Source organism: Harpia harpyja, chromosome 4, assembly GCF_026419915.1.
Source record: "Harpia harpyja isolate bHarHar1 chromosome 4, bHarHar1 primary haplotype, whole genome shotgun sequence".
In the NCBI taxonomy this organism is placed as follows: Eukaryota; Metazoa; Chordata; class Aves; order Accipitriformes; family Accipitridae; genus Harpia; species Harpia harpyja.
Window position 1 is genome coordinate 64832879 of NC_068943.1, and position 14385 is coordinate 64847263.

At 38.8% G+C, this 14385-nt stretch overlaps 1 protein-coding gene across 2 annotated transcripts in view; it reads left to right on the forward strand.

The window, feature by feature from the left end:
- The first annotated feature begins 2405 nt into the window (after positions 1-2405).
- Positions 2406-14385, forward strand: part of PEX7 (peroxisomal biogenesis factor 7) — a 47882-nt gene continuing 35902 nt past the window's right edge. The window contains exons 1-5 of one of the 2 annotated variants that reach the window (XM_052784471.1): positions 2406-2661; positions 3566-3623; positions 5146-5296; positions 9760-9837; positions 10170-10278. In XM_052784471.1, coding sequence (XP_052640431.1) covers positions 2529-2661; positions 3566-3623; positions 5146-5296; positions 9760-9837; positions 10170-10278 — 529 coding nt within the window. In that variant the 5' untranslated portion in view covers positions 2406-2528. The remainder of the gene's footprint in view (positions 2662-3565; positions 3624-5145; positions 5297-9759; positions 9838-10169; positions 10279-14385) is intronic. The other variant, XM_052784470.1, reaches the window with a different exon arrangement.

The window sequence follows — 14385 nt, forward strand, 5'->3', positions numbered from 1 at the left end:
CAGCATAAATATAGCCTAAAAGTTACATACTAAGCAACTTTCATTTTTTTGATTCATTGAAGTGATGTTGGATTAGGAAAAAAATAACCTGTGTAGCTGAGGGCTCTAGGTTTTGACGTGGACCATGGCTGCCATCTACCGCTGCAGGCGGGATACAGCTGTTTGCTGTGTTGGACTGTTCGGTTTCAATAGCTGCATATAAAATGTTACTGTGATTGGTGGTCCTTCATGTTTCTTCAATTTACTTAGCTGCCCAGAGGCTGAGGAGGAAATACAGTCATGTTTAGCAGCTTTGTTTGTCGGGCCCTTCTCTCTGCTTGTAAAATAGCTTTCCTTTCTTTAGTTGTTATTCTCTCTACCTTGGAATCTTCCTATGCAAATACTTTCACTTTTATTTTTTATTTTATTTTATTTTTTTACTTATTATTTGGCTTCCTACTTCTAAGGATCTTCAAAACCTGAATTCACAAGCTTGCCTGTGAAAAAAATTGTTTTGGGAACTAGGGCTTCTTTCAGGACTTCCTTGTAACCTTTTATCCACTTCTTGGTCTTTATGTCTACAAAAATTCTTTTAATCTCTCTTTAAAACAAAACTGAGCCACTGATAAGAACTGCTTCCTGTTTGCATAACCTCTTGTGGAATTTCACTCATTAGAAAAGATCAACTAGATTTGAAAATGCACTTCATGAAACCTTTCCCATACTCAGATATATCAGTGATAAATTGTCCATAGAGTAACTGGACTTTACACCGTCAAGCACTTAACTCTCAAACACCACCTCACAAATGGCCGTGTCCAAATTTACTTACTGAACCACTGCAGTGGCTATGTATCTTTTCAAATGTCGTTATGGACATCCCAGTCACAAAGGGCAATTACCTTAAAAAAACTTGCTCAGAATTGTCTTGTAACTTGTATTTTGAAAAGATACATTGATTTAAGAAGATACCAGAGGCTAAAATTGGTGGAATTTGGCCTGGAGCAGCCAATACAGTAAGGCATTCCTTTGCCCCAGGGTTAAAAAATCTGATCTGTCAATAAATTAAGCCTATATATTGCCAGTTGTGAGGCTTTGGGAGCTGCTGTAATAATCCAAAGGATACACTAAATTAAGTTTCACTTCCACTGAATTTGAATTGATTTTATTCTAAAATCCTGGTGGCTGTTTGATAAACATATTTGTCTTCATTTTTACCACGAGATCAAAGAATTAGTAGAACTGCTGAATTCAGTGATCTGCATTTGACTGCTAGTTTAAGCAATTAGACATTTGTGTGGCTTTACAATAGATTTTGTAGTCAAGGTTTAGTTTTAAATATAAGGCTGAGTAGCAGGAGTATGCAACTACCCTCCAAGCTCTGTGATGTAACCTTGATTAAATAATCTAATTCACCTTTGCTGTACCTTCCTAATGTGTAAGGTAATACTTTTGCATTTTTACCTCTACACACATAGATGAGTCATTACAACTAATTGGGGTAGTCTGTGTCCAATTGGAATAATCTCTGCATCTGTATTTTACGTGTGTGTGTATATCACACACAGGATAGAATGTAACAAAAGCTGCAGCTCCTGCCCTGCCAAAATATTTATTTCCTAAGCCTGAACCTCCTCTCGCCCTTTCCTTTCAAAGGCAAAATTCCCACTGACTTGAACAGAAGTTGTCATGGGTGTAAGAAAACTTGAGTTTGTTTATAAAAGCATTTCCACAAAGCATAATTGCATCACAAGATGATAAAATATGCAGATCTATTCCAGAAATTAGAGAATGAAGTAGCTTAGAAGGGATTTTTAAAAGGAACATACATACTTAGATTGAAACATCTCATGTATGCAAGCTGATGCACACACAATGAGCTGATAGATGTCTGACATAGCATATAAAAGAACAGATTGTCTTTAAAGTTTGGAAGTGATCTCCTTCTCACCGGAAGGTGATTTAGCAGAATTGTTTACCATGAGAAAGAGGCAGTGAGTGGTCTCAGGGCTGCTCTGGGCCTCTGGCCTTTTAATTACGAATTACACTGGGGTATGTGTGAAAGCCTATCGAGTATGAAGTGATAAATTTCTCAGTAGGCCCTCCTAAGCCTACAGCTTTCCTCTGAACAGGTCAGAGGGCAAGGCCGCACCGCAGGGGTAAGCCCCAGCGGCCTACGGCTGCAGCTACCACCTCTGCGGACTCGGTCAGAGCGGGACCCGGCAGCCGCTGAGGGCAGCTGGCGCAGCGAGGCAGAGCGGGACGGCCACCCACGGCCGGCAGCAGTTCCACTGGAGCCCAGGGGCCCCTCGGAGGTCGGCGGCGCTACCCTCTCCAGCCGGGCCCACCGGTACAGCCCAGGGGCCCGGGGCCGGCGCAGTCAGCCAGTCTGACAGCGTCTCGGGCCGCCCTCTGCCATCGCCAAAGATGGCGGCGGCGGCGGCGCAGCTTCGGTACCGCCCGGCGGGCGGGGCACTTCCGGCGGGGCCGTGCGCGAGGCGGGGGCGCGGCGGGTTCTCCGCGCCTCGGCCGAGGCCCCGGCGGGGGCCATGGGCACGGCGGGGGGCGGCGGTGCCGCCGGTGCCCTGCGGCTGCCGGGGCTGCACGGCTACGCGGCGGAGTTCTCGCCCTACTGGCCGGGGCGCGTGGCCTGCGCCGCCGCGCAGTACTACGGCATCGCAGGTGCGGGCGGGGCCTGCGCGGCGGGGAGGAGGGGGGGTAGCCGTTAACGTACGTTCCCGGTGGCGGCTCCTCACGGGTGCTCGCGCGCGGCTGGAAATCTGGGTGTCTGGAACCACAGTCGGTGTCCGTAAAAGCGTTTGGGGATTTCCCTTTCCGTTGCTTTTGTTTTGCTTTGGTACAAGGTGTATTTTGTGTGACGTGCACGACGTGAATGAAATGCCCGAAAATATCTTCTCCTTGAAATTTTAACTGTTCCAGTCTCAGTCACTGGGTGTCCAGGCAGGCCCGGGCAGCTCCGGCGTCCCGCTAAAGAGGCAAGCTGAGCTTTTCTCAGCATCGGGGCCTCTTTCATTTCCAGTGGGAGTATTGCTCTTGAAAGCATTCATTTTGAATAAAGTTTCTCAATGTGGAATTACTCTGACGATATCCGAGTCATATGGGAAAGCACTACGCATGTGTGTTTTCTCAGAACTGAATTACTTGCTTCATTTCTGGTGAGCCGTGTTTGTGTTACTACATTCAAGGGGCGGAAAAAAAGTGTTATGTCTGCTGTGTTATCAAAAGGAGAAAAAGGAACCTCGTGCTGGTATGTCTGTAACATGAGGCTGATGGGGAAAATGCACTTTTGTGCTTCATAAGGTGTTTCTCTTCCAACCTCACCTACAGGTATACTGGAGTAAAAAAAAAAAAAAAACACCAAAACCCCCAAACCAATCTGATGTAAATGAATTACTGTTTTAGAGAACATGAGACAACAAGATGTTTATTTATGCTACTAATTGTTTGGCCTCTTAAAGTTTAGGTGCCCTTTGTATTTCCACACTGGAGCTACCTCAGAACCACAGTAGTTTCCTTTGGCGTGGGGGAACTAGTTGTGATGTTTTGTTTTATTTTGCTGGTTTAGGTTGTGGAACTCTGGCAGTGCTGGAACAAAATGAAGCTGGCATTGTTCTGCTCAGGAGGTAACATAGCTTTATGTTTTATTTTTGCAAGAGAAAAACTTATTATGTACTTGTGAGTACAAGACACAACCCAAATATTTTGGGTTATTGTTAGCATAAAAAGTATTGTATCTATGCTGTGGGATCTACTGAATTGTACATGTCTTTGTATTTACGTACAAATGAATGTACTTGTATTAATTAAATTTAATTAAATTAATTAAAACATTGCATAGATTTAGTTATAGGAAGTAATCTGGACTGCACCCTTTCCGTAGTGTAAACAGTTTTATAGAAAACTGACAGTGTAAATTAAAAGCAGCCTCTCTGCCCTAGCTTGAGATTAAAAGTTTTAGCTTTTTAGGGACAGTGCATTGCCACCTAAATTTATGCCCTTATGATTGACTTATACTGAAAATAGAGCAGGAAGCTATGTAAAATTATAGAGGTCCTTCTTAGGAGATCCAATATTCTAAGGGTCTGAAAGGAGTGTGATTTGTGTTTTGGATGGGAGGAGGAAAAAGGTTGGGAAGGAGGGGGTTTAATTGACCTAAACTTTTTTTTAAAGAAAGTTTTGAAACAGCAGTTGTTTAGATTAAGAGGGCTGAAGCAGAAATGCTTAACAAATAGTTAATCATATTCAGAGAAACTGTTTTTAATTTATAAGTATAAAGCAAGACTCTTTGAAGCTGTTAAACACTCTCTTAGTTCTGCTAAGTGCTCTGGTTTAGTACTGTTCATTTCTGTGTTTCCAGTGACTCCACTTATTTTGTGGTAGAAAGTCCTGTAAGTTCCTGAGCCATAAGCTGTGTCATTTTCTCTATGGAAATGTTCTGTGTGCATGCCTTTCCCTCATCATTCCTGCAGGGTGCCATGAAGTTTAACCTGAGCTTAGCTGAACCTTCAGTGAAAAGGGTGTAAATAAATTCATATTTACCACCAGACAACAGTGTGGTCATTGATAGTTGTTGCAGAGCAACTAATATATGGTATCAGATCCCATATGATGAATTGTTGGTGTGTTGAAAGCCCTTTTAAGGGAGTGTAGCCATCTTTAATATGTTCATGACTGTCTTTCTGTTGGTTTTTCACTGTGACTCAACTTCCTAATAGTGGTTTGAATTGGATAGAGCTCTCCCAACACAAAGTTTTATTTCTTTGTTTACCACAGTTGTTACCGATAGAGAGCTCCTACCTCTGTAGCAACATCCTGTAGAAACTGTAGATCAGACTGAGATGTGGTACCTCTGTCTCTGTTTGCCTGGCAAGTTTAAGATTGAAACCAGATTTCTTTCTCTGTGTGTGGAAGGTCTTTGGCTCATTTATGCTTTAACTTAATCAACCTATTCTGGCATCCAGTTGTAAAAATTGACATTATAACAAGTAAGTTACTTGTAAGGAGATGTACTGGAAACTCAGATGTATAAAAATGCTGTTTAGCATAGTAAAGTGATTTAAAGAAATACTGTCTTTGCATGTAACTAGTCCAGACTTCTTATGTCATACTTTCTCATGGACAAATATCTTAATTGTTCTGATTTAGTTTTGACTGGAATGATGGCCTGTTTGATGTGACCTGGAGTGAGAATAATGAACATGTGTTGATCACTTCTAGCGGAGATGGATCTCTGCAAATCTGGGATACAGCTAAAACCAAAGGTCCGCTGCAAGTCTATAAAGAGCACACTCAGGAGGTAAACTTGAAAAATTTAATGGGCGATCTAACGTTTGAATTATTAAAAGACTTCTTTGTGGACTTATCAAAAGTAGGTTTTGTTGTCTGTTTTTTTAACTTTGTTTGGGTCCATGGTTTGAATTTATAACTTAACGTTATTTTGAATATAAAGTGAATTACCTATTATACATATTCGTATGTACATTCATACACTGTAGTAGGTACCGCTTAATTACGTGAATCTAATATATTCAGAAATAGCATTTGTGGCTTCTTGTAGGCTAAGTAATCATTGTGTTGTATGAAAGTACTGCAGTCATTCTGTGATTTTTAGAGAGCATTATTGGATAGGTCTAAGTCAGACAGCTGATATATATAGCATTGTTATCCTTGAAGATATAGAGTGATACACATTCTGCAGATCCTTAGGACTTCTGTTGTAATCGGGAACTGCTTGTCCTTTTCCATCCTAACATCTGTGAGATCCTACTCAAATAACAGTAGTCAAATACTGGGACAGCATGTATTTTTTTAGCCTTGATTTGATACCGTTGCATTTGATTTTCTTAAAATCTCAGTTTCTTTCTGCAGTGCAATATGGGTAGATAAAAATTTTATGTGCGTGTTCATAAATGTATTTGCATATTTTTAAGGGTGTTTATGCTTTAGTATGTTTATCTTCACCCAAGTGATTTTCTACCTTTTTTTTTTTTTTTTTTTTTTTGCTTTCCTTCTAACTCTCCACTCACTTCTGTCAAGTCTTTGAACTGTAGATGCAATCAGTTTTAGCCTGGATTACTGATGCTTTATCTGAATGACATAAATCTGAATAAAATAACCTAGTTGATATGTAGTCAATAAAAAAACGATGGAGGAAATCCAGTTTTGTATTCACAAAGACCTCAAGATTTTTTCATATGAAGCACAAAGCTAAAAGCTGAGCGACTGCAGTTACATGACAGTCAGTCTCCTGTACCTTATTTCTTTGTAATTTTGCTACTTTGGTTTAATACATATACTATGTAAATAAAGAATTTTGAGAGATGAGTTTATAGTTGTGATCGGGATTTTATGATAGCGTTCAAAGGCTGATGGTAGTAACAGAAAGATGTAGGCAAAGCATAATGCCAATTAATTTTTTTTTTCCCTCTGTCATTTTCTCATTGAAATACTGTCCATAAGTTTATTTTGGTTCTGCTACACCATCTGTTGTTTGTGTAGTAAACACTTCAGTGTCCAAGTCTTAGTTTAGCAGGTAGCATGGGGAGGTGGATGCACTCAACCATGAGTTAAAAAGACAGTATAGGACACATGGGCCGAGTGTTTATTGTGAGATATGAAAGGTTTGTATTGATTCTTTACAAATGTGCATTAAGAGGGTAGCTCTCAGAGGGAATATACAGAATAGTTTGTGGTAAATGCTGGCAGACAGTGCTCTTTAAAATGATTGACTACCTTCCTAATCCTTAATCGCTGTCTGACATTTCTAATGACAATTTTGTCACTGTGTTTTACAGTATTTCTAATGCAAGATTGACAGGGATCTGTTTCTTGTTTTCTAAATGAGATTATTGTCCATCTTCAAAAAGAGTATGCATTTTTAATTTGAAAGTGCATCTCTATTATCGAGGGACAATGAGTTTTATTCCAGCACTAACCAACTGCTGAATCTCATGAATAGTCTAATTTACTTTGGTTTTGATGAAGTCTCACTGGAATGTGAGACAATAGAATGCTTGAATTAAATTTGTCTTGTAAAGTGAGCCTGAACACTTATTTTGAACTATTTTTATGTTTTTACATCTTTTTTTTCATCACCTTTTCATCTTGCCTGAGGCATTTCTTGCTGCTGTTTAGGCATAAACTAGTATTAATGTACTTTATGATTGAAGATAAAGTACTAAAAGATTAACAACTAAGGTTTATGCTGTGTTATTAGTCTTTCCCAGTTGCTCAACACAGCTTCTATTGAAGCATCTGTAAATTTATGTTGGATGATAGCATGAAAAGGAAAGAAAAATAAAAGTGAACCTCACTTGGTTTTCCACACCTTCTTCTTGTCGTAATCTTCCCATTACCTGGACCTGTCACATGCCAGATGGAAAATAGCTCTTTTTTTTTTCTGAGCCTGTTGTCTGTTCTGTTTGTAACTCTTGCCCAAAGGAGAATTTGCCCAGGTCCCATTGCCTCCAATGCAGCTGCAGAGTGCTGGGCAGTCCCAACCATGCCTGCCTTATGTACACAGATCTGTGTCACAACACGTCTTCAACAGATCTATGTGCTGATAGCTTGAGTGAGCTGTAAGCCATATGTGTGCTTTGCCTTATCTGTGCAGTAGATCTGATACATCCCAAATATGTGGGGCTAGGTGAATTGTGTGACACAGGTGCGTATTTCTCAGAGACTTATTTCTTTCTGGAAAATCTTGGATGTGAATATGAGCGCCAAACACTTCAACTGAGCTGACTTCATAGGGCTGTTGTATGTAAGCGGTATACTATATAGCGATATGTTTAGGGGCATTTCCAAACAGCAACAGCTTAGCAGTTGAACAAAGGCCATCAGACAGATTCAGGGTGAAGGAGAGAGGCTAATGTTTGTGAGGAGCTTGGGAGCCATTTCGGAGAACCACAATGTCTTCCATTCTTAAAATATGAGCAGGTACTTGTGTGTCTCCTTTGTTATCATTTTAATAGGAGGAGTCAGGTTGAAAGGGAGGATATTTTAATGAGCTGTAGTACTGGTAGTTAGCTAACAGAAAAGTCAAGAGGTAAAGGCATGGTTTGGAAAAACAGAAGAATTACCTCTCAGTTTGTTATTTGGCTTTTGTCAAGTACTGTCTTGAGTGTCTTGTCCATTTGGATAATAAGCTCTTCAAGAAAAGGAGCTAGCACAAAATGGTGCCAGAGCAGTATGCCTTTCAGTATAAGGGAAGCAGGACATTGTAAAATAAAAAAGGAAAGTTGCAGATAGTGCACTTTGTTTTTTTTTCTCTGGGCAGTGGTTGCCTTCCACTTACAGGAAATAAGCAAATAGATGAAAAACAGTTCATTTAAGATGGATCTAGCATAGACTGAAATATTTCTTAGGAAGGAAAATGCTCAGGAGTAGCTAATGATACCTTGATTTCCCTTCTCATCCAGGACACTTTCCATAGAAGGCTTTGTCTTTTGCTGGATTTTTTTCTAGTCTAGCATCTCTGCTTTTTTATCTGGTGACACAGATCCAAACATTTTCACTTCAAAACAGGGTTGCTGTCATTTAATGCACAATTCCGTCTATCCAAGACAAACACAGCATCTAGTATGTTGACTTGCAGATTAGATCCAGTGCTGTGCTAGAACTAGATTGTCCCAGCTGGAGTACCAATCTTCAGTGGTTAGTGGCCCAACTGTTGGGAGCAGTGCCACCTACTACTGGTAGGTAGTGGCCATGTTTCTGAGAAGTGTCAGGAAAGGTCTGATTGGGTCAGGAGGTGAAGCAAATAAACTGTTTCAGCTAATATTTATCCACCTTAGCATTGAAATGGTTGATGTCCCACTGCAGCTTGTTGAGCCATTTTGGTGTGAGGTAAAACTAGGCAGAAGAGAATGCACCTTCCATCATGTAGATAAAGATATGGTGCATTTAAAGATGGAAGTTGTACGTGTTCTTGAGACTCAGATTTGAAGTATTTTGAAGAACTACCTTAGAGTGTTTGTTTCCGCTGAGGCAGCAGAGCTGAAAAATCAGCAGTGAAGGATGGAGTTAAGGTATCCTCTGTCAAGACGGGGACCAACGTTAGAATAAACTGTCAGAGAAGAGGGAGCTTATTTCAACTGCACAATGAAAAGCAATTTCTTAATAGCTGAAATGATTAGTCATGAGGGAAGTTGAGTTTTTAATTTTATTTTATTTGTTTGGTGATATGAATGGTAAAAAAAGAGTGTCACAGAACCTGGAAAAGATGAAAATCAGGAGTATTTTATGGCATGTATTTCTTATGAGAATTAGATATCATAAAAAAGCATTTATTATTGGTCAGATAAAACCTCAAAGTCAACTCCGTAGTCAGCTCTGAAGAGAGATGGCATTTATACTGCTAGCAATTAGAAACTGTAGATATTTGAATAAAATTGGATCAGAGATAAGAAATCAGTCTGAATTATGGCTTTTTACAGTGGTAGAAACTTCTACTGATGGTGGGTCTATGTTGATTTTGTTATAATATTTTTTTTTCCCTCCATTTTGGTCCATCTTTACTTTTTTTGGTACTTTTCTGAGCATATATGTACCTTTAATGCCAGACTGAGATATTAAATTTAATTTTTGTTCAGGTAAATGGCATTGTTGGCAGCTTTATGGTGCTTGACTGATGTGGTTTTTTAGCTGATTATGATACAGTCTGCAAACCCAAGTCTATTTTGTGAAACTTTGGCTAACTAGAGTCTCAAACTTGTATTCTAATACTCTTTCTAAACTAGGCTGTTATATCATTTATAGGCATATAGTGTTGACTGGAGCCAAACTAGAGGAGAGCAGCTGGTGGTGTCTGGTTCATGGGATCGAACAGCCAAGCTGGTATGTTTGTTTTCTGTTGAAGGTGAAAAATGTAATTTGTTTTGGATCTGATAGTTCTTTGTGTTAAGAAACAGCATTGATTCACTTTTCCTCTTTATTTTTACACTGAAGCTGAAATTCTGTTTTAACTGAGATGTTGCTTTATCCCTCAGTTGGTATCAGTTTAAGTATACAAGTACTTTTCATGATATGTGGTAAAAAGTTCATTTAGTCCTTTCTGTATGCATAAAGAAGTTCATTTAGTCCTTTCTGTATGCATAAAGCTTTTTTTATGTATGAAGCCCTTTATTACTGAATGTGTACCTCAACAGTTTTCTTTTTCCTTTATTCAGTGGGATCCAGCTGTGGGGAAGTCATTATGCACTTTTAAAGGCCACGAAGGGGTCATTTACAGCACTATATGGTCTCCACACATCCCAAGTTGTTTTGCATCTGCCTCAGGTAAACATGATGGTAAAGGGGTTCTCAGAACAAAAAAAACCTTTTATGTTATTGGATTAGCTCAGCACTTTGTCCAGCAGATGGTAGTGTGTGTCATACATAAAAATGGAAGAAGGAAAGAGAAACGTATTGCTGCAGCTAGATTTGTAGGTTCTGTTATGATCTGTAGATCATCCTCTTGGCCATTTAAACAGGGATCAGCAGTTTTCTAGCAGTCACTTCAGTGACCTTGTGGCAATTTTTTCTGTTATTTTATGTAGCTCTCTTTCATTCACCTCACTCTTGTTATTGACCACTAAATCATGTTATATGCTTTATTTTGTGTTCTGGCTTATATTTTTGTTCAAATTATCTCACGTGTCAGTAGACTGTTAGCTCTGTGAGAAACATAGTCAGTTCCCGTTGAACTGTTTCAAGTACTGCTGGAGATCTCTGTGCCCTGTTCTTTGGGAAAGGTAATTGTCAATTTTACTTTTCTGCTTTGGCCAGTGCTATGAATCTTGCTGGTCAATACAATCATAACTGAGTTAGGTGTACCTAGAGGCAAAGAGACTGTATGGTGAGGCGGAAAACACTGCTCCTGCTCCAGAGGCACAAGGAACCTGGAGTGAGACCTAGAGCCTAACTGCTTACTAACTGGGCAAGAGGTACTGTGAGCCATGGAGTTTGTTTGGGAAATAGAGGGGCAGTAAGACACTGCCTTAATACAAATATTGGTAGATTAACTCCAGTGGCTTAAATTTCTCCGAGTTCAAGTCTGTTGGACTTCTGTACTGATTTAAATAGAAATGGTTTAGCTTTTATATCAAGAGGGTAAGCAAGTATAAATATGTTTTCCTGTTACTGAAGTTAGAGAGACAGTGAGTACACACAAATACTGGTGTTCCCTATTCCGTTGGAAGTTTGATGAAAAAGTGCACATGGCTTTCATAAAATTTCAGTCTGGCTATTTCCGTCTGACTCTGCTTGCAGAGTTGAACTAGAATGACTTACACGTACTTGTTGTAACATAGTAATGCTTGGAAGCCAGATGCTGGTGCAGAGATATTTCCAACTTATTTGAAGATTCATTGAGGTAACACTTAGTGAGGTACCTATCTAATAGGATGTGCAGAAACTTACAGGATTGAGCCCTGTACACTCTGTGAACCGTTCTACAGAAATGCAGCTATATGCTAGAAAGTACTAGCTAAGTACCATTTGGTCAAAGGTAAGTGGAGAAAACACTGCTTAGTGTTTTTTGCAAATTCTAAGGTATATTATGATCTCTCTAAACTCCTGCTCAGAAGCCTCCCCTCCATGGTAGTCTTACTCATACAAATTTCTCATATTCTAGATGAACAAAAGGGCTTTACTGATCCAGCTAGTTACTTCAAATTTGATTCTCTAGGCTATGAAGCCAAACTCTCTTCTAATACATTGCCACTTGAACAATTTTGGGAAACATTGATTGTTAGATGCTGTATGTGGTGGTAATTAAATTGGGTACAGCAACATAAAATTGATCTGTTCTTTGAGTGACTCAGTGGGTGCAGCTGTTGGAAGTTTTGACTGAAACACTAGAGGGTTCCAATTCTTTTGTGAATTTTACTTTGACTCTTGAAAGGGACTAACACATACTGCTGGAGCCTGAAGCTAATCACAGTCAGTTTTCACCAATTGATGACTCCATAGTATTTTATAGGAAAAACAACACGCACAAAAGACACAATATTTTTCTTCTGTAAGTACTACTCAGGTGTGAAATAAAAATCTTATAGTGTAATGCTAGGTGTAAAATCATTAGGTAAGAGAAAACGAAGTCTTCAACATGATGGTGAACTTTCTTGCAGTTTCTGAAGTAAAACATCTGGTGTTCCTTTAAATGAAATAACTTCGTACTAAAGATCTTGCATAGAAATCATGACATGCTGATGTGGAAAAGTTTTCTTTGTTTGCTTTTGGGTTTAGTTTACATTGGAATTTTCCTGTGGTTTGATTAGATTATTTCACTACAGAAAATACATATTGGGAGTTTTTTCTTTGGTCAGCGGGACTGTGGGTAGTAGTAGTCACAACCCTCTAGCTCTGGGTATAAATGCCATTTCCTTATTGCAAGAAGGGCATATTAGACAGTTTATGTTCAGAGAGTTTACTTCACTGTTTAGTGTTTAATGGCATTCTACTCTGTCAGTCAAGGTATGTGATGAAAGTCAAGTGGAACTGTTCAGGAGACTGGACCTCCTCATTTGAAACTTGCCATGATCCACATACTTTGTAAGGATGACAGAAAATTATGGGACAGAAAGCTTAATTTCACTGATGACTGATCTTCTATTGAGCTGAAGTTGGAGCTGGAGAAGAACTGCAATCTCAATGTGATAGTACTGTGTGGAACAGTACAGCTGTTCCTTTTGATACACTTGCTGGAAGGGTTGGCCTGAAGTTTTGTGGTCTCTTCTTTTGCAACTTTGTGTTGTATTGAAAATTAGTAACTGAAAATGTGTCTGGAGGGAAACTTTTTGTACTTATTTCATCTCCCTTGGTTTTGTAAACTTTTTAAAACGATAGCTTTTTGAAGCGTATTGTTGAAGGGTATTGAAACATTCGCTTTTTGAAGCGTATTGTTGAAGGGTATTGAAACATTCCCTTTTTGAAGGAGGCTGCACTGCTTTAGGATTGTAATGTGTGTGTGTGTTCTTTCTCTCTCTTGCTTCTCTTGCCTCTCCTGTTCCCTTTCTCTCATCCCACCTCACACATACCTACTCACAACCACGTACTTACTCATATCTTAATAGTATAAAGTCTTAGCACTTCAGATGAGAAATGAACTGTTTCATGTTGCAGCATCTTCAATTTTGCATGTGTTAGTAAAATAAGTTAGGTACGTTGTTAACCATAGATAGGAAAAATGTTGGATTTTAAATGCTTCCAGTTTAACTAAATTTAAGTAAAGCAATGCACTTTTAAAAAAATATTATTATTTTAATTTTAAAGACAATAAGCAAGAGGGAAGGAGATTTAGGAACCTTTTGCATGCCTCACCCCCTGCCCTTTTTCTGCCTCTATTTGAATCCACATAGATACCAGCAGAAGTTTAATTTCCACTTAACTAATTAGTTTGTGAACACTGAAAACAGAAAAATAAACATAACTGCAAGCTACAGTAAAATAGCTGCTCAGAAGGACCATTGTGTGCCTAGACAACTTTTGCCTGAAGCTAATAAGGTTGAATCTTTGCTTTTGGAATATGACTCTTTCTCAAACTATTATGATACTAGAAAAAGAATACAAATGAAGAAAATGAGAAATCTAAGACTGCAATATAAAGCAGCTGAAAGAATTTGATACTAAGTGTGGTTATTTTGCTTCATTAAGTCTCAGATCTGAATACATGTAGGAAAACTAAGTTTGTCTGCAGTGGACAATTAAATGCAATTGAATTACATAAGATAAATATGTCTGATGCTTCAGTTAAATTAGCTTTTATTCAGCATCTAATACACTCCCATGCAACATTTACAGGGATGTGTGAGGTACTTTACAATGCTGTTGTCTTCATGTACAATCATTTGTACTCTCAAGAAGCAAGTAAATGGCTTATCTTTTTTTTGTTTGAAATTGGGAGTTAATAGTAACAGAACAAACTGTTAATTTTGTATATGTAAATAACTGCTGTTATGATGTCAGTAACAATTTCTGAGCTGATAAGATAAGCAGGATGTTCAGGTGTATGTGTGGTACCAAACCAGAGCCCTGGTAAATGTCTGCCTTACTCTGAAAAAAGAGCGATGTGGAAAATGTCATTAAAGAAGTGACATAAATATTTAACAGCATCTTCGTGGCTAAAAGGGTTTAATGAGTCATTGCATCATTTGCCCAGAAGGTCTTTTTCATTATTTTTTTTTTATTTTTAACCCAGAGAGAAATTGGTGAAAAGCACATACAGGAAGTGCCAAATGCACACAACATTAGTATATAGTCAAATGTAAATCAGTTCTACTAAATTATTGTCCATAACTGCAGAGCAATAGGCCTTGCTCAGTCCTGTGGTTTATAAAGAAGCATTCTTTATAATATCAGCCGGTTTTATTGCCCTTTAAATTTAACAGTGGGAAGTAATTAATG